This window comes from Podarcis gaigeae (genome assembly GCF_964106915.1).
Source record: "Podarcis gaigeae genome assembly, chromosome: 5".
NCBI classification, from domain to species: Eukaryota; Metazoa; Chordata; class Lepidosauria; order Squamata; family Lacertidae; genus Podarcis; species Podarcis gaigeae.
The window spans coordinates 7,410,204-7,433,845 of NC_139681.1; the positions used below are offsets into that span (position 1 = coordinate 7,410,204).

At 42.2% G+C, this 23,642-nt stretch overlaps 1 protein-coding gene across 5 annotated transcripts in view; it reads right to left on the reverse strand.

Moving 5' to 3' along the window:
- Window positions 1-704: 704 nt before the first annotated feature.
- Window positions 705-23,642, reverse strand: part of NTF3 (neurotrophin 3) — a 62,329-nt gene continuing 39,391 nt past the window's right edge. For 4 of the 5 annotated variants that reach the window (XM_083738893.1, XM_083738891.1, XM_083738890.1 and 1 more), the window contains exon 2: window positions 705-1,878. In XM_083738893.1, coding sequence (XP_083595019.1) covers window positions 1,081-1,857 — 777 coding nt within the window. In that variant the 5' untranslated portion in view covers window positions 1,858-1,878 and the 3' untranslated portion in view covers window positions 705-1,080. Of the gene's footprint in view, window positions 1,879-9,300; window positions 9,359-23,642 lie in introns of those variants that run through there. The other variant, XM_083738892.1, reaches the window with a different exon arrangement.

The window sequence follows — 23,642 nt, forward strand, 5'->3', positions numbered from 1 at the left end:
CACAAAAGGGGTTTTGCTCAATTTTCAGTATGTCTTTTTCCATTAAAAGTTTTCCAAAACCATTTCAGCAGCTTTGAACGGAACTGGCTTTGATGCCTATTCCAGAAATATATCGTCTTCTATATCTGAACACTGTAGCGACTAAAATCTAAACCAAATTTTCCCCTACTGTACCAATAAACACATAAATGCAATGAAACGTCAGGAGTAAAACAGCTTATTCCAAATGGAAGAAGGCTGCTCACATTTTTTTAAAAGTGCTTATTTTGAGGAATCCCAACTTTTATATATTATATTAATGATCCACTTGGATTGTTTCTTGGCTTTGGTAAGTTTCTAGGACAAATGTTTTAGATTTTTCTCCTAGCCTTCTAAAAGACAAATTAGCAGCACTAAAAACAGTTACAAAACAAATGTATTTTTTTAAAAAAAGAAAAACAAGCCTAAACTTAAATTGCAGGCTTATTAGCAGTGGATCTGGAACAGTGACATGGGACAGAAGGGGGGGGGGGATAACTGGTAACTCTAATAGTTAAGCTGGCAGAACATACAGAAAATGAATATTATTACTAGTCAATGCTGGCTATAGCCTACATTGATTAATTTTGTTTTTGGGATGAAGGGATACAGTTAAACACTATATATTTAATCTTATCATCAAGGAATGGAAAAGCATGTACAAAAGTCTCGGCAACTTGATCTAATTTCTTTTAACAGGTTTACTCCATGAAAGTCAGTGGATTGACAGTTCTGGGCGAAAAAATACCAATGTTACACAAAGATTTTACAGGCAACTTATGGAAGGCTGAAGAGGAACAGAAGTCACAAGCTGTCATGAAAACTGGTGTAGCCAATTGTAGATATCCATACTTCACTGTTTTTTAATTGGTGCTGTTTATGTGCATGCATATATATATATATATGTATATATACATACACATATACATACACACATGGCAGTTTTCTGGAATTTAATAAATAAGGACAACTTATAATATATAAAACAATATAAACATTTATATGCTACATGCATATCATATAATTTAGACATAATAATTTATACGACGGAGAGGCACAGACCTATGTTCGTCCAATTTTTCTGGATAATGCACACACACAAGAAGTGTCTATTCTTATCCATCGCCAGGCTACAAGTTTATTGTTTTCTGAAGTCAATGCTCGTACAAATGTTTGGGATGTTTTGCACTGGGAGTTCCAGTGCTTATCATCTATACCACGGCAGCCACTTTTGGCAGGCTTGGCTTGTTTACACTTTGTTTCATAAAAATATTGCTTGACTGGGGAAGGCCCTGTTCTAATTTCTCCCAGCACAGTAACCTGGTGTCCTCTAATGTCAATGGCAGAAGATTTGTCTGTGACCCATCGGCTCTCACTGTCACACACGGAATACTCCCCACGATGACTCTTGTTTTCAGCAAACCTCTTCTGCCGAGACGTTTGGTTTGCTGCCACAGAACTGCCAACGTAATCCTCCGTAAGGTATAATGGTGGGGGTTCCAATGGGGTATTGTCACTCAGGAGGACCCTGGGGGAGCTGTAGCGTTTCTGATGTTTTAGTAGTTCTGTATCCATTGAGATAACCGGCTGGAAATCGAGTTTCACACTTTCATTGCCATCCATATCAGGCTCAGCAGTCTCTGTTTTCTTCATTGTGTCTTGAACACTATCCTTTATATCTGTGATTTGCTTGGAGATCTTATTTCTTAAGATGTCTGCTTGAATAAGTTTTATAATGAGAGAATTTATTGAATCTTCTGGTAAACTCCCTTGGTCCATGTTGGTAGACTGGATTCCACGGAGATAAGCAAGGAATATCACATAAAACAAGATGGACATCACCTTGTTCACGTGTAAGATCTGAAAAAGAACCAAGAGTCAACTTGGAGACAAACAAATGAGCTTACATAGTCAACTGGTTGGTGGTGGTTGTTTTTCTTTCCATCATTTTCTTTTCAATATTATGCAGATGCAAAGTTTTACAAACTGTGTGTGCAATACCAAACGGCCAATAAATTCATGCAAGCTTTCCCCCAAATTCATATGGTCATATGAAGCTTCTTTAGACAAACCATTGGCTCTTTACGCTCAATATTATCTACCGTGACTGGTCGTAACCCTTTCCATCCCAGCTGTTCTGGACCCTATAGCTGGAGGTGCCAGGAATTAACACTGAGCTTTCTGCCTGCTTTCTCATTGAGATTCATTTAACTGGAGAGGCCAGGGATTGAATTTGGGACATGCATGTAGCCATGCATGGCAAGCATATCATTCCTATTTTTTAAACTCTCAGAAAAATCTGACCTGCACCCTGATCTCAGGAGTTCTTGCTGTAAGGTTCTAATTCATACATACATTCCACTGATACCAGCTGAATTTTTACATGGCAAAACTGAATCCATGCATAATCCGTAAGCCTATGTATTCACAGTGTCCCTCGTGGTGGCCACAGAGAAGAGCAAAGATGTGTGCGTTTATTACTAAGTGTACTATTACTAAGTCAGAATCAAATGTTACAGCAGACTTACAACTACCACTAAAAACAAGAATCTCACCCCATCTTCTTCCACTCTGCCTTTGTAACATCATGCATGTTTCTCACTCCTGCAAATAGCAGCCAATGAAGTGGAGTGGGGAAATCATGTGTGATTATATAACGCATTAAGTATTTCAATATCAGGAGTGAGCAGAAGATAAAACCACTGGCGGGACAACAGTGGACCAGCAGCTAGAGATTGCAAAGAAGTCGGAGACTAGTAGACTGACCACTTGCAGCACAGCAGATGTTCTAAGCTGAACATCTCAAGATCCCATATCCCATATTAGTTATGCCTTAATAATGCAGAGACCCTGACTATGCACTTTTGCTCGGTAAATATAAAACTCATTTTTCTTTCTAGCAAAAGAAAAAAAGGGGTGAAGTAGCCTGTTAGCCCACAGTTGCCCTAATGTTTTTAGTAGCATCACTACTTTTAGTTGTAGACACTGGTCCACAAAACCGTACAATACAGTATAGTAACAGTGCAACTTTATTCAGATGTCAGTCATACTGCGCTTCATAGAACATATTCCCTATCGAGTGTGTTGAGAATTTCAGCCTTAATGTGTTAGCTTTTTGCAACTCCAGACCAGTTAGTAGCAACTTTCTGCTCTGGATGGGGGAGGGAGAAATGACTGTCAGCGTGCAGGCTGCCCTTTTATGGTCAAGAAATGTGTTTTCCTCATTCCCATATTTTGTTATGAAATGAGCTCACCTAAGTCTAGACTACATTTTCCTTAATACTTAAATGACAATTTCTTGCTGTTCTGTAAAAACAGAAGTCTGTGGAGAAAACATTGGGGTTTCTAGCAGCAGATCGCAGGAACTGAAGGACCGGCACTCTTGCTGAAGCAAGTTAAATGTGAAATGGTAACCCAGATCTCACAAAGGTGGGAGGAAAGAGTGGTTAGAGCTTCTAGCATGTCTGATATCAACTGGAGAATGAAAATTGTCCAGCTGCTGTACTCCATCAAACTAAGCTTGTCCAACAGAAGGCATGGAACCATCAGATACCAACAGTTATGCCAGTGTTGTAGAAAAAGGTCAGGTGACCAAGGCTTTGTTTGGACTAAAACTGTTCCTCAACTATACAACATCAAACTTATCAGATTGCTTTTTTTTTTTTTTTTACAAAGAAGTCCTTAAAAAAAGGCATTTGTGCACATTCCCCCTTTTTATGAATACTTTCCCCTAAAACAGATGCTCTTGTGCAGTTTTTGGCTGCCACAAAATTTGGAGAAGCGCAAATTTTGAAGGGCAGCTGCATTTCAGTTTGCAGTCTGCCTCAGGAAGCGTGAATTAGGTAAAATGCAAAGTGGACCAAGTTTCTCCTTATCCCAAGCTGCAGTCTGTTGCTTTCTATGTACAGTAATTTTCCCTTTTCTTTTTCCCTGTGGTGAACCATTTCCCCATGCGGTCAAGTCCAGGGTCAGTTTTACTGCTTCAGCCCCTGCTTGTGGCCTCTCTTCATATTTCTCAAATCTTTGCACTCCACAGATAAGTGAATGCAAATAACTAATTAGGGATGAGCTCAATAGTCCAGTAGTAGAGGTCAGGCTTTTCCACTCTTGGCTGAATGGAAGCCTGTGGATTGACCACAGGCTCAAGAGATTGGCAGGATACTTTGTCATCGTCGTCCCGTCCCCCCCATTACAGAGAAAATGCTGCTTTTGCTGTATTTCACTACTTTTAGGGATGTGTGTGTTAATAACCTTCTCTCTTCTACTATAAATTAAGTTATTAAAATTTTAATGCTACTTTCCAACTAGTCTGGACACTTACTTCTTTGTAGAAAGGATGAAGAAGGACATGGCAAGAGAAGAAATGGGGGTGGGATTTTGGGAATCCAAAGGGTGTACAATTATATTTTGTTTCTTTTTACTCTGTTTCGTTACTAGTATAAAAACTGGAAAATTCGTGAAAGGGAACTTCGGTCGACTTTAGAAAAGGGTTTAAAGAATGAGCATTGACGTACAAATTGAGGTTTATAAGTTAAAATTGGTTAATTAAAATGAATTAAATATAATAAGGCAAAATTTGGGGACAAGAACTTGCTGAGCTAATAATTAGAACTGGAATACAAGAAGGGGAGGGGTGGGGAAGTCAGGGAAAGATGTTATTGAAAATAAGGAATGTAAATGCTATGTGTTTTTAATTTTTCTTTTGTTTTTTCTTTTTTTCCTTGTTTTTTGAAAATTTCAATAAATATCTTCTTTTTTTTTAAAAAAAGAGAAGATTCTCCTTTTTCTCCTACCCCCTGCATCCATGAAATAACAGCCCTTGCATCCCCATTCCCAACCTCTAAGGAAGCTGCCAGTTTGAGCAGAGGCGAGTTTATGAATTGGTTGCATAGTACAAAGTCCAAGCGTGGCTGCTTCTGTTGCAGCACCTCTGCTACTGCTAGGAAGACTCTGCCAGAAGCAGACGGGCAGCTGTAGATGTAACGGTCTTCTGCTTTCCATGGAGCCAAATCCAGTAGAAGCTGTCCAGCACCAATGGTGCCCTTAGGGCTGGAAAGAAAAGCTTGTCCACTCTTTTGGACTTCTTCCACCAATGTGCTGAGCAGCATCCAGGGGGAGGGGAGCTCATGTAGCATTTGCAAGATTACAAAGAAGCTGCAGAGACTGGATTAGAAGGAACAAACTTTACTTAGTGGTGTGCTGCTAGCAAACTTAGCTTTCTTTCCCTGCTGGTGACACCCAGAACTGATTCCTGCCTCCCTCTCCCCCCCCCCTCCCAATACAACCATTTCTAAATCACTTTAGTTCCTGCTCACACTACAGCTGAAAGCTCCTCTGCAGGAGCTGTCACGTTTGTGCAGCCCCAGTAAGCCCCAGTTTGGTTTATCATTTAACACAAGCCAGTGTTTTCCTTATTATTTTTTTGTAAGTTCTTTTTATTAAGCTTTTTTTTTTAAAAGAAGAAAAACAAAAAGAAAAACAAAACCACAAACATATCAAGTAAAAGAACAAAAACGTATAAATGAACAACAAAGGAAAAACATCAATTTATAGCATAACATTAATTGACTTCCCTCCATCACGGTTTTGAGCTATATCCCCACAGTATCTTCCTGCGGTATCTTTTTACACCCTTTATCTATACATCGCAGGTTTTATGTTACACCTACTGTGATTTTAATATTTCCTAAATTTGTTTCTATGTATGTAATGAATTGATTCCAATCGTTAATAAATTTTACGTTTTTTTGATGCCTGATCTTCTGTGTCATCTTTGCTAGTTCTATATACTCAAATAACTTAGTTTGCCATTCTCTAATAGTTGGGATATTAGGGGTTTTCCAATTTTGCACTAGCAATATCCTGGCAGCTACCGTTGCGTATTGGAACATAGTTTGGTCTTCTTTCCTAATCTCATCTCCAACCATCTCCGACCATTCCTAGGAGAAAGGCGGAAGAAAACCCGAAGCCTTTCTCCCACAAGCCAGGGTTTTCCAATCAAACACAAATTGCAATAAGGAAAGTAAAAAGCCTGTCGGAAAAGCCACTTACTGGTTGCAGTATCGCCATTTTGATTTAGCACCAACATTTCTTGTGCTTCCTTTAGGAGCAGAACGTCCAAACTGCAAGTTGGCAACTGATTAAGGACCATCTGCACAGGCCAGTAGGTCCAGAGTGAGACAATATTAAGAGCCTGGAAAAGGCTACGGCCTTTGGCAGAAAATAAAGTGAGAGTCTACTAAGTGAGAGTCAACGTAAACACTGAAAGCTGATGCATCTGGAGAATCATTATCCTGAGCTTGAGATATTAAAAGGAAGGGAGAATGTTTGGAAGTAGTGATATCTAACCAGACCCCTGGGGATCTAAAACCTTTGCTTACACACATTTTATTAAAGTTAAAGAAACATATATTGGGTGGGAAACGGATATGAACCTGAAAAAGGAAATGGTCCAAAATGCAGAAATGCACACAGAGAGATAGGAAGCACTCTCCTCTCTCCATGAACAATTCTCAAACTGTGTGAACACAAGAAACAAATAATTAAGCACACCCAAGGTTCTTATCCATGGGGGGTTCTTATCCTACCATATTTTTGCATAATTCGTTGTCTGGACTTGGCCCCTTCCAATCAACCTCTTCACTTGCATCAGGTGTGATTGATTGATTGATTGATTGATTGATTCAGTTATTCCCAATGCAGAGATGCAGCAGGACCCACATAAAGAGGAAGCTGCTGCTATTTTCAGGAAAGACTACAAAAGTAATGGATTTAGTAACCTCTGCTTGAATCACCTCCTTCCAATCAAGAAGAATGCTCATATCAGTGAACTGGGTGGATACAAAGAAAGCAGACAATTCTTACTCTTCTACTGAGCAAGAGCAAACTTTGGGGGGATATCAGAATGATGTGTCTCCAAATGTAACTGCTAAAAAGCCTGCCCCAGCTATCAAAAGGAAAACAGCACTCTGCACGCTTCCAGACATGTCTAATGATTTATTTGGGTAGAGTCTTTTTTTAGAAAAACCTTCTTTCCAAATAGAAACTATCAAATCTCACACCCAGCCCTTGCATTGTACACAAAATGTTCCTGCTATGCTTTATTCTTTGCTTTGCATGAAATTTAGTTAATAAATGAACATTGGCCCATACTTTGCAGATGCAATATTCACTGTGAGCCATGGCACACAAATACTAGTGAAATGCCATAGTTTAACTATGGCTTGAGATGGTTTGTAAACAGGGCAATGAAATTAATGGACAACAGGCTGAAGAAGGACAAAAGTGCTAGAAACAACCCATTGTTATGGAATTCACTGCCGTAAGACATACTGCATGGATCCTTAATGTAGGTAAAGCGTGTTCTCCTTCATGGAGAGCACGTGTTGCGGTGGGGCCCGCCAGGACACTCCAAAGTTGGGGGCGGACTAATTGATCGTTGCCCACTGATGCAATTGGGGCTTCCCTTGTTGTTGGGAAGAAGTTAATGTTGCCATTTGTTGATTGACAGCCAGAAATGCTAAAACGCCTTGCACGAGGCTAGGGTTTCCTCTTTTCGACCGTGCATCGGATTGCTCATCCCTCTCTCCCTAGAATACGGTTGTTCGCTTTGACCTTGCTATGCCTGTCATGGGGTCGTCTGCTTTGGAGCGGGGGCCTGGCAGGAATTTTGTCCATCTGGCTGATTGGCTGGGGCCATTTGGTTTTTGCCTACTGCGTAGCAAATCGTCACAACTTGTAAGGTTGCAGTTAGGCATTGGTTTATGGTTTGGTTGGTTGAGGGGCATGGATTGGCTGTGCCTGCCCCTCTAATGCTGCTGCTGCAAGGGATTCCGTTAAAGGAGTTGGGGGCTAGCTATTGCTTGTCCACTCTGTCAAGGGGGCTCAGGCCATAGCAATGAGCTCCTTGGTTGCATTTGGGGAGGGCTGAGGGCAAGTTCCCTGCTCCATAGCTACCCCCAAGTGTATTCCCCTTTTCTGAATTTCGCATCGTGCGGAATGTCAATCTGTCCCCCATGGGGGGGGGGGCAGATAATCGCAACCAATGCCTAAGCAACCACTCACATGTTTGTATTTTAATAAAGCTGTGGACAAAATTATGCCAAAAACCTTAAACAAAAAATTCTGTGTGATGTGTGAGTTATTGGGGTGGCCCTGGGGACCTCGACACACAACTCTTTTAAAAAGATCAGACTCATTCATGTAGGAGAGAGAATATTTGGGAGGAAAGTCCTATCGACGGCTATTCGCTATCATCTGAATGGGACCCTCCATGTGAAGCAGTTTACCTAAATATCATCTGTTTCCGTATCAAACAGTCGGTGCCTATCAACATTTTTGCAGCATGTTCTCCTCCGCAGGGACTTCGGAGGGGATCCCTGTCACCATCGTATGGATTAGTGCTGAAAGGAGATTACTGTAATTGCACAGTACATTGCCATACAACTAAGGGGCATCCTGTTCCCACAGCAGCCAGGCATAAACCCATGGAAAGCCAGAGAACCCTGCAAACAGCAGCAATCTCCTGCTCATGCAGACATATCATGGAGTGTAAAATCAGTGAGCAAACAAGAAAATAAAACCGTGTTCTATGGTAAGCCTTCTTGGAAGGGTTTTCTCAAAGTCAGCATATACCATATTTTTTGCTCTATAAGACTCACTTTTTCCCTTCTAAAAAGTAAGGGGAAATGTGTGTGCGTCTTATGGAGTGAATGCAGGCTGCGCAGCTATCACAGAAGCCAGAACAGCAAGAGGGATTGCTGCTTTCACTGTGCAGCGATCCCTCTTGCTGTTCTGGCTTCTGAGATTCAGAATATTTTTTTTCTTGTTTTCCTCCTCCAAAAACTAGGTGCGTCTTGTGGTCTGGTGCGTCTTATAGAGCGAAAAATACGGTAAATGTTTTAAATGAATTAAAATAACACCATAGCTGTCAACTTACAGATTTGAAAATAAGGGACCAGCAGCCCCGAAAATAAGGGATCAACAATTACTTTGATAAAATACATATTTTGTTGCGTGCAAATGGCTTTAGATACCTATTAGGTCCATAAATTACCATATCACACATATTCAACACAAAAAAGGCAACAATTTGTTGTTGACAAAGGACAGCTGGACATAGAAAGGGCCCCATTACCTTCAGTAGCTTATTTAAGGGACATCATCAATAAGGGACAGCAGCAGGACATGGCGCTGGGATAAGGGACTGTCCCGCCAAATAAGGGCCACTTGACAGCTATGAATAACACAACCTTAACATATTTAAACATCAGAATTTCTTACCCTATCTCAAGATTCAGAGGTGTTCGCAATGGCAAGGCTCTTGTTAACCTGCACCTGGCTGGAAGAAAAACTTAGCTAGTGAATAGGAATCGAGTCTCACACTAGGAAAACGGCACAAATGGCACTGCATAGCAACAATATCAATGCTGATTTATGCGATTGCGTAGATTTCAAAATGCTATGGGCTACCATGCCTGAATTCCTTCTAACACTGTATGACTTTGCAATTAAGAATGAATGCAAATTTCCAGAAAATCATTAGCCATTTGAGAGATCAAATCATACCAGCAAGAGGGTAGGATGAAGTTATGAAACTTGTCTGTCTTAGTCTGAGTATGGACCAAGATTCTTGGAAAGGAGACTGTACGAATTTGGCCAGAAAATGATAGAATAGTTCTGGCTTTAAGGGTCTCAGCAAGCTACTGACTGCTGGTGGGGCAGACAACCAACAGTATGACACATCTCTGCTAGAATATATGCACCGGCTCCCATATGCTACTGGCTCAGATTGGTATATAAAGCCCTGAAGAACTTGGGTCCCATATATCTTAAAGACCAATTGAACGCTTACATCACAGCTCAGTCCCTGAGAGCATCCAGATTTCCCCCATATCACAGAAGCTAAACTGGCTTCAAACAGATACCAGGTATTTATTTTTGTTGCTCCCTTGCTATAGAAATTCAGCAGGCATTCTTGATTTTGACGCTGAGGCTTCTCTCAGTTATTTTTTTTATTCCGCCTGCAACTGCTTAAAACCTTCTGAATTAGCAAGTCATTTTTCCGATTATGTTGTACCATTTCAAATGCAGTTTTATGTTTTATTGTTGCACACCACATTGACGTTTTACGATCTGGTGGCATATAAATACTTTTATAAATGAAAGAAACAAAGCACTACAGAAGAAACAGTGGGCAATATTTAATCATTCTCAGCAAATTTCAACGGGGGCCGCTCCAAATATGACTTCTAATTGTATATCACCCACTCAGTAAAGCAACATCTGCCTCCCATCCGAAATACCAACTTGAAAGAAAAGGTTTCTGGAGGATAAGAAGAGAACTTGCATGGCAAGCTTCCCTAGGGAGTGCACTATGAAGAGCAAATCCCATTGCACCTTCATGCCACTCCCAAACTTATGTAGGATTTTTAATTGGAGCAGGTATTCTTCTGAAGATCTCAGCGTATGGGTTTCATTTTATTCTTCTTCCTGTAGTCTATCCCTGCCACCAGACATCTGTTCTCAATTACCACTTCCTCACCCAGGCCTGGCAGAAAAAAGTAGAGCTGGGCGTAATCAACTTATTGGTGCCATTTTATTTATAGGCAGCTTTTTGCCACCCAAGTGGTGGTAAGATCACGCCAGATCTCCAAATACACTGCTCCTAGAAGTTTCATCTAGATATTGAAGGACGTGGTGGACAAGATCAGATCTTGAGGAGCTCCACTAGACAAATTCCACAAAGCAGTGCAAAGCATAAATGCATCAAGATTACTTTCTGGGATCTTCCTAACAAGGAGACTGCACATTGCAATGCCTCAGAAGGTCACAATGGTAGCAAAAGAGATCCAAGAAAATCAGCCTGCTTGGATAGGCCCCTATATATCTCTTGACATAGATCCAGTCTAAAAAAAACTATATATGTTTAGGGGAACTCTCATTTTCCTACTCATATTGAAATACTGCCCCTCGATGAGGCCAAACTTAGATTCACAAAATGTTTAGGGGTATGCGTACCCCTGCGTCCCCCCAGAAAAAAAGCACTGCATAGATCAGGGGTCAGCAAACTTTTTCAGCAGGGGGCTGGTCCACTGCCCCTCAGACCCTGTGGGGGGCCGGACTATATTTTGAAGGGGAAAAAATATGAACGAATTCCTATGCCCCGCAAATAACCCAGAGATGCATTTTAAATAAAAGGACACATTCTACTCATGTAAAAACACCATCCGCAGGCCGGATTGAGAAGATGATTGGGCCGGATCTGGCCCCCGGGGCTTAGTTTGCCTACCCATGGCATAGATACACCAGTTAGCCAACACAGTTGCCAACCAAAACTTAGCCTGAAGTCAGATTGATAACTATCTATATGATCATTTCCCTCCTGAATGTCCCAGAGCCAAACTGCTACCACCCCATCCTTTCAGAGGAAGAGTAAGGTAGAAATTTAACAAACAAACAAATAAACTTTGCCCATAAAACTGACCAGATTAGTTAGATTCAGGGGATCTAAGGATAACTTCTAAAGTAGAAAACACACAATTGTCTCCTTCAAGAGAGGAGGATAGGAGTCCCTCCCTAAGAGAGGAAACCATCACAGAATGGACCAAACTGAGTAGCTCAACTTGACTACCTACAGTCAGCCAAGTGTGTGTGTGAAACTGGCTAGAGAGCCCCAAGAACTCTGTTAATGTCCTCTGGGAAAATCACTCAAATTCAGCCGAGCAACTGCAGCCAGTGGAGGTCAATATGGCATTCGAGTTGTAAACTCAGGTCCCAAGATGTGGGGGAAGATCCAAAAGGCAAAGGGAAACACAATGAATTATATTTTTCATAAAATTTATATACTGCTTGACTATCAAAATAAAAACAAATTAAGCTTGGCAGGTGAACTGCCATTTAGGCAAAAATGAGGGCGCATACAAAAAAGCAAAAAGATAAAAACAGCAATACATAATTATCAAAATCCCAAAGGCAGCCTGAACATAGTAACTAATGACACAACTAATGGGCCATTTCAATTGGGATTTACGCCCAGCTTTGGCACCTAAACTGCTTTGGTTGCCCTGTATGACCTCTGCCAGGAGAGAAAGAAATGTGTCCCTCTTAATTCTCCTTGACCTCTCAGTGGCTTTTGATACCATCAAGCACGGTATCCTTCTGGAGCAGACGTCCGAGTTAGGCACCGCTTTGCAGTAGTTCTAGTTCTACTTGGGTGATCATTCCCAAAAGGGATGCTTGAGGAGTACTCTTCGGGCCCCTGAAGCCTTCAATGTGGGGTCCCCCAGGGTTCAATTTTATCCCCTATACTGTTCAGCATCTCCATCATGGGTCACCAAGGTTTACCGTATATACTCGAGTATAAGCCGACTTTCTCAGCATATTTCTAATCCTGAAAAAGCCCCCCTCGGCTTATACTCGAGTGAGGCGGGTGGTGGCGGCGAAGGGACGAGCGGCCCAAAAGGAGCCCTTTCTCGCCGCTGGTCCCACCGCCGCCCGCCTCTCACAAGGGCAGGCACAGGAGCCGCGGTTGGGAGAGGCGCAGCTGCTTTCGGGCTGCTCCTTCCTCCTTCGCCACCCTTGCCGCTGTTTGCAGCGGCAGAGGAGGAACAAGCAGCCCAAAAGCAGCCCTTTGGGGCTGCTTGTTCTTCCTTCACCGCTGCCGCTACCACCAGGTTTATGGTGTGGTGAACCGGCTTATACTCGAGTGAGTAAGTTTCCCCAGTTTTTTGTGCTAAAATTAGGTGCCTCGGCTTATATTCAGGTCGGCTTATACTCGAGTATATATGGTATCTATTGGTCCCACGGAGATCCCTCCATGGGCTGGATCGTGTGCGCGCCTGTGATTTTCAGCACCTGCATCTACACAGACATTATTTTTTGCGCCGCAGAAGCGAGTCCCTGTGCCGCGATGCACTGGTTTAACGCAGTGCACGAGCATGCAGCGCAGTTCGGGAGCGGCTCATGGGCCGGTCAAACGACCTCCGCAGGCTGCTTCCAGCCCATGGGCCTTAGGTTGCTGACCCCTGATCTACATGAAACCGCTGAGTGGCGTTATCCATAAATCTGGAGTACATTGTCAGGAGTATGCTGATGGCACACCGCTCTACTTCTCTTTACATCTGCAGGTGAGGCAGCGGAAGTGCTGGACCAGTGTCTTGCCTCAGTAATGGGTTGGATGAGAGTCAATAAACTGAAGCTCAATCCAGATTAAGACTGGGGCACTGATAGGGGGCAATTCTCTAGACTGGATGGCTGGCAGGTTGGCTGCTCTTGATGGGATTACACTTCCTCTGAAGGAGTGGGTATGTAGCTTCAGGGTTCTACTGGATCCATGGCTGATCTTGAAACTTGGTGGCCTCAGTGGCACTGAGTTTCTTCCATCAGTTCCAGCGGGTGGCCCAGCTGTGTCCCTATCTGGATAAACGTAAAGGTAAAGGGACCCCTGACCATTAGGTACAGTCGTGGCCGACTCTGGGGTTGCGGCACTCATCTCGCTTTATTGGCCGAGAGAGCCGGTGTACCAGAGCAGCGCACGGAAACACCATTTACCTTCCCGCTGGAGTGGTACCTATTTATCTACTTGCACTTTGACGTGCTTTCGAACTGCTAGGTTGGCAGGAGCAGGGACCGAGCAATGGGAGCTCACCCTGTCGCGGGGATTTGAACCACCAACCTTCTGATCGGCAAGCCCTAGGCTCTATGGTTTAACCCACAGTGCCACCCGCGTCCCGCCCCTATCTGGATAGGGATAGCCTAACGTCTGCTGTCTATGCTCTGGTAGCCACTAGGTTAGATTACTTCAAAATATTAGACCTGGGGCTGCATCAGAAAACATTTCAGAAACTTCAGCTGCTGCAAGATTCAGCAGTCAGGTTACTCATTGGGGCAAGATGGTTTGAGCATATCCTCACCCAACTGGACTTACGGCCAATCAGTTTCTGTTCTGAATTCAAAGTGCTGTTCTTGACCATATAAGGAGAGCAGATTTAGATTTAGCAAGTTTATTTCTATTATATATGGTAAGCCCTTTAAGTCAGTGATGGCCAAACTTGGCCCTCCAGCTGTTTTGGGACCACAATTCCCATCATCCCTGACCAGTGGTCCTGTTAGTTAGGGGTGATGGAAGTTGTAGTCGCAAAACAGCTGGAGGGCCGAGTGATTTAAGTTGTTTTAGCTGTTTTAATAAACTAAATTTGGCTTACTTTTATGTGGAGTTTAGAAATATTTTCTATATTGCAGCAAACAAAAATGAAACCTTTTGCCATATTAATTTTACATGCCATCCAAATGTCTCAACGGTCTAATCCAGTGGTTCCCAAACTTTTTCAGCCCCCACCCCACCCTGGCTTGGTTACTAAACTCTCCCCCTGCGCCACCCTAAAAAAAAACACCATTGTTCTGAACAGTAGTTTGCATGACCCACTAAGGAAGATTATAACACAATAAACTTCAGAACAGTAACAATTAATTGCACATTTGTTCAAAACCCAAATAAAACTATGTTGTTTAATTAATTAAACATCGGTGAACAAGACTGTACCCCAGTGTTTCACAACATTTGTGGTAATTTTATTGAGTATCCAAAACATTAGAACAACGGAGGATGAATAATAATAAAGCCTTGAAGGGAAGGCAGAAATTACATAAACACAAATTAAAGAACAAATAGCAGCAACAGAGGTTGCAGCCAGTGTTGGAAACTCAGATATACAAGCTAGCTGCAACACCTCTATCCTTAGCAGAAGCATTCAGTGTCTTCTGTTTAGCTATTAAAGGCACAAAAACTCGCCGCCCCCTCCTCCTGGACCCTACATAGGTTGCCACATCCCATTCACAGCCTTCCCATTAACTTCACTTTCAATGAAAAAGTATTTTAAAGACATCAACAGCACATCTGGCTTTAGGATGGGCTTTGGATTGCTGTTTACCATATTTTTCTGTGTATAAGATGCCCCCATGTATAAGACGACCCCTATTTTTTGGGACACCAAATTAGGGAAATGGGGGGATTGCCCAGAGTTCCTGAGCTTTTGGGGGGGGGTTGCCAACAATCGCTCACCCGCCTGACCGCCGCTGCCAATTGCACGCCTTGCTGAAGCCACCAATCGTCCGTCCGCTCACCGCCAACTGCCTGCCCAATTGCCGCAGCAGCAGCAGCCAATCGTCAGCAGGCCTTGCCGCAGTCACCAATCACCTGCCCAATCGCCACTGACAATCTCCCGCTCGTGGCTGCCACCAATTGCCCATTCCCCCATGCACTATCTGTGTATAAGACATCTCCCAATTTTTTACATTTCCTTACAATAAAAAAACATGGAAAAATACAGAACTCTGCAACAATCCAAACTCTGCTTAGCTGAGGGCAAGTGTCACTGAATTCAATAGTATATTCTTCTGCTAGACTTCTAATGTCAATTCTGGGACACATTATATCACCCCACCAATTCTAGCATAAAACAGCAGTGGGTGAAATAATTTTGTGCAAGAACCTTTGCCCACCACTGAAGAGCACACTGAGCCCCAAAAAGCACCATACCTTTTAGAAAGTGATAGGAGGTACTCAAAAGCTTGGGAGAAATCCCAGATCACAGGAACCCTGGAGAAGGCAGAACATCAACTGCCTCAAGGGATCACAAAGGCACCACCCATCTTATATATGCTTGCTTACAGAAGTAAGTTTTGCTGTGTTTTTTGGTGCTTGCACCCAAAAACAGGATCCAAGAATGGGAGTTGTTTTTGTGTGCCCTGGGGGCACACAATTCGCATTTGCAGGGAGATCGTTTTGGCTGGAATTGTAAAAAGCAACACCAGAATTGAGTTCACTGTTGACATTCCAGGCTGAGGAATGAGAGCATACTGGTGCAACAACCTTAGCGTCATCGTGGACTGAGCAACTGTGACACAAACTTGGAACACAAACCCAGTTAAGAAAAGCCTTGAGTCCCATCCCTATTCATCCCCAAGGGGAAATAAGCCCCAAACTTACACACACACACACACACACACACGCACACGCACACGCACACACACACACAAACAAACCACCCCGTGATCCTTGGATGAAAGGCAGTAGATTTATATTATATTATGTTATGTTATATTATATTTGTTATGTAGTGAAGTTCACCCTGGGCCAGCAGGGGGATACTGTAGATAGTTTTCACTCAGGTCTGTAGATAGTTTTCACTCAGGTCCACGTCAGTTATTTTAGGCCGGAAACTCTGGGTTGTTGCTACAGTGTTGACAGCCGGTGTCCTATAAAAGCAGGCCAGCTGAGCTGTTTGCTGTTCAGTTTTCTGTTCCAGCTTACAAAATAAAGAGCTGCCTTGGAGAAATCGCTGTGTCATCTGCCATGTCTACCCACTATTCTACAATATTATATTATATTATATTATATTATATTATATTATATTATATTATATTATATTATATTATATTATTAGTTGCTGTTGTTGTTGTTGTTGTTAAGACCTCTATTGGTTAGTGCCTAGTGTATCACTAGGGCTAAGTAGTACACTACACCCCACTGCAACTATTTTTAAAGGGGGGTGAATACTATTTGTTTGGTGAAATGCTATATAATTAATAACAAGAGCAGACAATACAAATGAGGCTCTTTAAAAAGGTGGAAACTATGCCAGTTGATTGATTTTGCAACACAGCAACGTGCCACCATTTTGAGATTAATTTTATTAAACATCACGTTCTTCATTAAGCATTAATCTGTCCCCTTCTAGCAACAGATCTAACATTGCCCGATTTGTTAAAACTTTCAAAAATGGTGACAGATTTGACTTGCCTACAAGCAGGGAAAGCCTCCCTTCATCTGAAACATCTTCATTATGTTTGTACGATTATCAGACTATGGAGATCCTGGACTGAGTCATTACATCAGCCATGGGGACTCACGCTGAAAACCCTACATATCTCACATCTTTTCTGCAGCTATTATAATGAACTGTTACTTTAGATGGGGAAAACAAAAGGCCAAACTCCTGTGCACTTTGAGAGCAGAGTATGATGTTTCTTCTACGGGCCTCTACCATAACATGGACCACAGAGCCACCCGTGTTCCTTCTAACCATTATGCCATGCTGCCTCTCCAGTGATCGAGCGGGAAAATCTGACAGGAGCTGAGAAGGGACAGAACGAATCTTCCCCTGGGAGTGAAGGTGATAAAGCTGATGTACAGTTAATTACAGGAGGCACAGAACTAGGCATTGCGAATAAAAGGTCGCAGGAGAGCAACTGAGAGACAACTGCAGGCAAAAACCTAAGTGCTGCATGCAAGTGCTTATAAAAAGGTAAAGGTAAAGGGACCCCTGACCATTAGGTCCAGTTGTGACCGACTCTGGGGTTGCGGCGCTCATCTCGCTTTATTGGCCGAGGGAGCCGGCGTACGGCTTCTGGGTCATGTGGCCAGCATGACTAAGCCGCTTCTGGTGAACCAGAACAGCAAACGGAAACGGCGTTTACCTTCCCGCTGGAGCAGTACCTATTTATCTACTTGCACTTTGACGTGCTTTCGAACTGCTAGGTTGGCAGGAGCAGGGACCGAGCAACGGGAGCTCACCCCATCGCGGGGATTCGAATCGCCGACCTTCTGATCAGCAAGTCCTAGGCTCTGTGGTTTAACCCACAGCACCACCTGCGACCCTCGCAAGTGCCTCTGAACCATGATAGGTGAACTGGAGTGCTTGGTCTTACAGGATGGCATCTAATGGGAACAATGGGAATGTGGTGGAGCACAGAAAACCAGTGGGACACAGTTGTGTCTGTGGACACAAAATCTACTGGAAGGGCCTATTGGAGGTGGTGTCACTATGTACATCATAGATAGCAGTGAGTCCATCAAACTGGAAACCCCCAAAGGGCAAATGGCTCCACATAATCATTTTAGGCACTGGTGTCAGGACCCATAAGTAATTTAGCACTGGAAACATGCTCTCATCCCCCTGATCGAAAGGCTTAGGAAGATCTTATACATGGGTAGGCAAACCAAGGCCCAGGGGCCGGATCCGGTGCAATCGCCTTCTAAATCTGACCCGTGTGTTTTTACATGAGTAGAATGTGTCCTTTTATTTAAAATGCATCTCTGGGTTATTTGTGGGGCATAGGAATTCATTCATTTTTTTCTTCAAAATATAGTCCGGCCCTCAACCAGGTCTGAGGGACAGTGGACCAGCCCCCTGCTGAAAAAGTTTGCTGACCCCTGATCTTATAGAAGGCACCCTGAGAGTCATCTAGTCCACTTTCTGTAATGTAGAATCGCAGCTAAAAAATCCCTGACAGATGTTGGATCACAGGCTTCGGAAAGCAGTGGCAAACACATGTGGCAGAGGGAGGGAAGGTATAACTTGAGATTTCTTGGAAACACTCCAGTTCTGCTCTCTGAGTACGCAAGGTGCATACAACCTCATTTGGCAGCGCAGCTCAACCACCTATTTCAACACCCTGTTACAAGAACAATGCTTCCAGCTGCAACCATACTGCAACTAGGGATGGGCATTATCTGCCAAATCTGCTTTCTTATTTATGTGCATTTTTTTTTCTTTTAAAAAAGATATCTACCCCTTTAATTAAAAATAAACAGCTATTTATTAATTTTTTTAAAAAAAAAGGGTTTCTCATTTTCCAGTCTTTCCAAAGTTCCGTTCTCCACCTTAAAAAATAATCACCATCACAAACTGGTATCAAAAAGTTCTCACGAAAATTCAGCAAGATTTTAGTGCAATTTTTAAATATACACAATTTTGTATGCAGTTTTTCAAATTTGGTGTATTTTTGTTCTTACTTCCACTAATATACATATTTATATGCACTCCTCCCCCTACTACATGCATATTTGCACACATTACTTGACTGGAAAACTGCACTGAAAAATTAGGAGACGTGTGAATTTTGAGGGTTAGCTGTGTTACAGTTTTCAGAAAGTGTGAGTTGGGTATGTTTGCCTTTAAACACAAACTGAATCAAATTTATCCTCCATTCCTAGCTGCAGCCTCCACAGAGAAACAGCAACTGGAATTTAGAGACACCCCCCCCCCCGACTTGTTTGCTTGTCAGGGGCCTATAAATCTTCTACACGCTTCCAAAGCACTGTGGCTTTCCTTCAAGTTTTTATTCTGCCTTTGAAAAGTGATTGAAATTTTGCCAGATTATTTTATACGTTTGTGCATTCAAAACATTCCCACCATGTTGAGTTGAAAGCTCTCGAGAGGAACAGCTGCTCCTGTGAGAGTTCAGTAACTGGATAATTCACCCTTTCCACATTTGGCTCCTAGCCAGGCTTCAAGACTGCGCATTTTTCATTTGGTTCTGGGGGATTCAGATTTTGAACCTGCAACCATATTACTGAAACCTGAAGAGGTCTGAGCTCAGACTGCGCTTTAAGATCCAATCTGCTTAGGTAAGCGGAAACGCACAGAACGGCTGGACATACACCTTGTCACAAGGCAGAGAAGACTTCTCAACGCTGCAAGCCCATTCAAATTTCCTTGGGACTTTCCATTCACCCGCTGCTAAGTAAGCCCTTCTTCCTCTCTCTCTGTGGCCGGCCACCTAGTTCAGCCTATTTTATTGCTCTTCATACACAGTTTCAAGAGCTCTGGCTAATGATAGCACAAAGTCTCATTCAGAATCAAGATCCAATCCATGCCATGCACGGCACTGTTGTCCATCAATCATGGATGTCAGTGCACATTACGTTTCAGGCAGAAAATGTTGGATTTGAAACACAATGCCAAAGTCAGGAATGTGTCTTGTTCCCTACTAGGAAACACAGCTCGAGGCTTTTCAATTTGGGACGGAGGAAATTAGACTAAGGTGTCTTCTTCGGTGGAAACAGGATATGCTTAGAAAATTATTAATGTCGCAAGGAGAGTGTATAAAGAAATTTTTACTACCTCTCCAGAAAACACTTGAACTCAGGGTCACCAAATTAAACATACTGGCAACGGGTTCAGGACAGACAAAATAAAGTATTTCCTCATGCAATACACAGCTAAGTTTTGTAATTCAGTGTTACGACAAGTGGTGATGGCCACTGGTTTAAATTACTAGAAGAAGCACAGACAAATTACTTATAAGAATAAATGCTGGTCATTGACCATAACAGGGAAAAATGATTTTGACTTGTAATATTTTTTATATAAACTGCCAATTCATAAAAAAAACCTTGAGGCAGTGTACAATAAAATCATTAAACCATACAATGATAAAATACAAAATAAAGGACCAATCAAATTGCTTCTTGCAATGCAATTTTTAGGATTTTAAGTGTTTGTTTGATTTCCAGTGTTCCAAATTCCTGGTGCCATAACACTAAAAGCCTTGGTTCGTGGACAAACGAAACCAATTTGAGGCATCTGTGAGAGGCCCCTTCTGCATTATACATTTTGAAAAGTATCACACGCCACAGTCATGGCTTCCCCAAAGAATCTTGGGAACTGTAGTCTTTTAAGGGTGCTGAGAGTTGTTAAGAAACCCTCAGAGATCTTCAATTCTTAGAGTTGCCTGGGAAGAGGGAAGATTGCTAAACCACTGAGAATTGCAGCTCTCTGAGGGTAATGCACACAGGCTTGGCCCCCTCATCCATCGAGGCCTTATTATGGACCAAGCTGCATTCAATAACAATACCACAAAATTTAGGGGGCACAGGGGAAGAGCAACCAGAGTACTGTGGACAAGGGGAAAATGGCGTGCAAGCAGCCATACCCTCATCCACCACAATTATCCTTCCTTCCCTCACGGAAGGTGGCTCAATGAACAAGTAATAGCTATGATAGCTACATGGAACTTATTGGAAGCAACCAACAGGACATTTCATCACATGTGGTGGGAATGTAAAAAAAGTGAAAAGCTTCTGGGAAATGATATATAACGAGATAAAAAAATGTTGAAATGTACATTTATAAAGAAACCAGAAGCATTTTTACTGGGCATTGTAGGAAGTGATATAAATAGAAAAGAATATAAGCTGTTTTTATGTGCAACGGCGGCAGCAAGAATATTATTGGCACAAAAATGGAAGCAAGAAGAATTATCGACAAAAGAAGAATAGAGGATGAAATTAATGGACTATGCAGAACTAGACAAACTAACAGGAAGGATTCGAAATCTGCGGGACCAGAAATTCACAGAAGACTGGTGTAAATTTACAGACTATTTGAAAAGTAACTGTGATGATCAGACTACAATTGTAGGTTTGCAAGACGTTTTGTGGGGTGAATTATTGGAACTATTGCAAAAATGGATAAAGGGGAGGATGGTTAATTAAGATAATTAAAGGCAATATGAATTTAAGAAATGCATAAGAAGTGATAAAAACGGTGGATCATCAGAGGTGCTGATGGAAGTCCAAAAAAGATTGTATAAGTGGTGAAGTTTTGTGGTATGTATTATAATTTATATGTTAAAATTAATTTAAAAAAATTATATAAAAAAGGAAGCAACCAACAGACAAAGGCCACAAAATCCATGTTGTGCTCATAGGCTTCCCATAGTTATATTGTTGACTACCAAAGGAGACAGAATGCTGGATTTTTTGGTCACAAAAATCACAGAACCGAAGAATGCATTATAAGCTATCTATGATCAATACAGAAAATCCAGACCCAAGGGATCTCCAACAGATGGTTGCCAGCCTCTGCTTGAAGACAGGGAACTGGTTCTACTGTCTAACTGCTCTTACTGTTGAGAGGGTTCTCCATGCAGAACTTTGAATTTGTCTCTGCTGAATTTCATTTTGTCATGAATCCAAGTTCTCCACCCTGTTAACTTCATTTTGAAAATACATTTCTGTTCTTCCGAGGTGCTAAATTAGTCCTCCAAGCTTTATGCCATCTGCAAAAGTTTGTGCCATCTGCAGACTTTATGAAGATTCCTTCCACCTCTTCATCCAAGATAAAAATGTTAAAGAACACCAGGCATGACAGCGCTGCAGCACTCCACTCAAAACCTGCCTGCAGAATGAAGATGAGCCATTAATGGGAAGTCCGTGTGTAGTTTTCCAACCAAAAGTGAATTCACCTGATGGTACTATCGCCTATCCCAGGCAGAGGTAAACTTGGCGCTCCAGATGTTTAGGGACTACAATTCCCATCATCCCTGACCACTGGTCCTGTTAGCTAGGGATTATGGGAGTTGTAGTCCCAAAACATCTGGAGGGCTGAGTTTGCCTATGCCTGGCCTATTCTGTCTTTAACAGGTTTGCTAACAAAATATCATGAAGGGCTTTCATTTCAAAGAAACCCCATAATTCAAGATGGCGACCAAGTTGGTGTCTTGAACTAATGCTTTCTATGGCTGCACAGTGGTACCTCGAGTTAAGTACTTTATTCATTCTGGAGGTCCGTTCTTTACCCAAAACTGTTCTTAACCTGAAGCACCACTTTAGCTAATGGGGCCTCCCGCTGCCGCACGATTTCTGTTCTCATCCTGAAGCAAAGTTCTTAACCTGAATATTAATATTTCTGAGTTAGCGGAGTCTGTAACCTGTAGCGTATGTAACCTGAGGTACCACTGTACAAACAATTGAATCCTGGCCTGAATAAAAAGAAAACCACTCTCAAAGAAGATATTGGAATCAAAATGAAAGAGCAAGGGGGAATAGAGGCATTGGGTCCAACTTCTGAGGGAGCTCTGAATGGGTAAATATGAGGCAGCTGCTGAAGGAGAATTTCAAGGAATCACATCACTATAAAGTATTTATATACACCATGTAGCACCTTAAAGACCAACTAAGTCAGTTCTTGGTATGAGCTTTCGTGTGCATGCACACTTCTTCAGATACCCGTATCTGAAGAAGTGTGCATGCACACGAAAGCTCATACCAAGAACTGACTTAGTTGGTCTTTAACGTGCTACTGGAAGGAATTTTTTTTGTTTTGACTATGGCAGACCAACACGGCTACCTATCTGTAACTATATACACCATGTTTGTGTTATTGAGTTTAGTAGGATAGAACCACTGGTAATCCTTCTGTTGATAGAAGATGGAAAAACTAAAGTCAACAAATGAAAAGAAGCCTTCAGCTTTTAGTCTCAGAAACTTAACGTAGAAAGCAATGCAGGCCGACAGGGACATTCTACAGCATAAAGGTTTGCAAGGCCGGTAGAGAAGCAAACATCTGAGGATTTTGCCAATGTGCAGGATCAGTGCTCAAGTGAGCTGATATTGTATTTGACAGAAACGAAGAAAAACAGAAACACATGCAGATTCACGTCAGTGCAACAAGTGACGGACAGCAACCATAGAGAGAGATCAACCTGAGAAATGATCTCACATTCATGCCAGAACCTTGAAGTTGTTGTTGTTGTTATTCAAACAATTTATACATGGCTTAAGTACTATAATCTCTAAGCGGTGTACAAGAAATAAGATGCAGGTAAGGTAAAACTCCAAAACTCCAAACTGCAATTAAAATGCTTGGAGGATAAAAACATCTTCCGTGAGCACTGGGAATCCCACAAGGAATTTCTGTCTGACCTCAGCTGGGCCCGTTGTTGTTCAACGTCTTTATAAACGACTTGGACAAAGGGTGCTCATCAAATATATCATCACTGTCTTGATACCATAAGATTGAATATTAAACCTTACATCAGAGCTGTAAAAAAGCGTG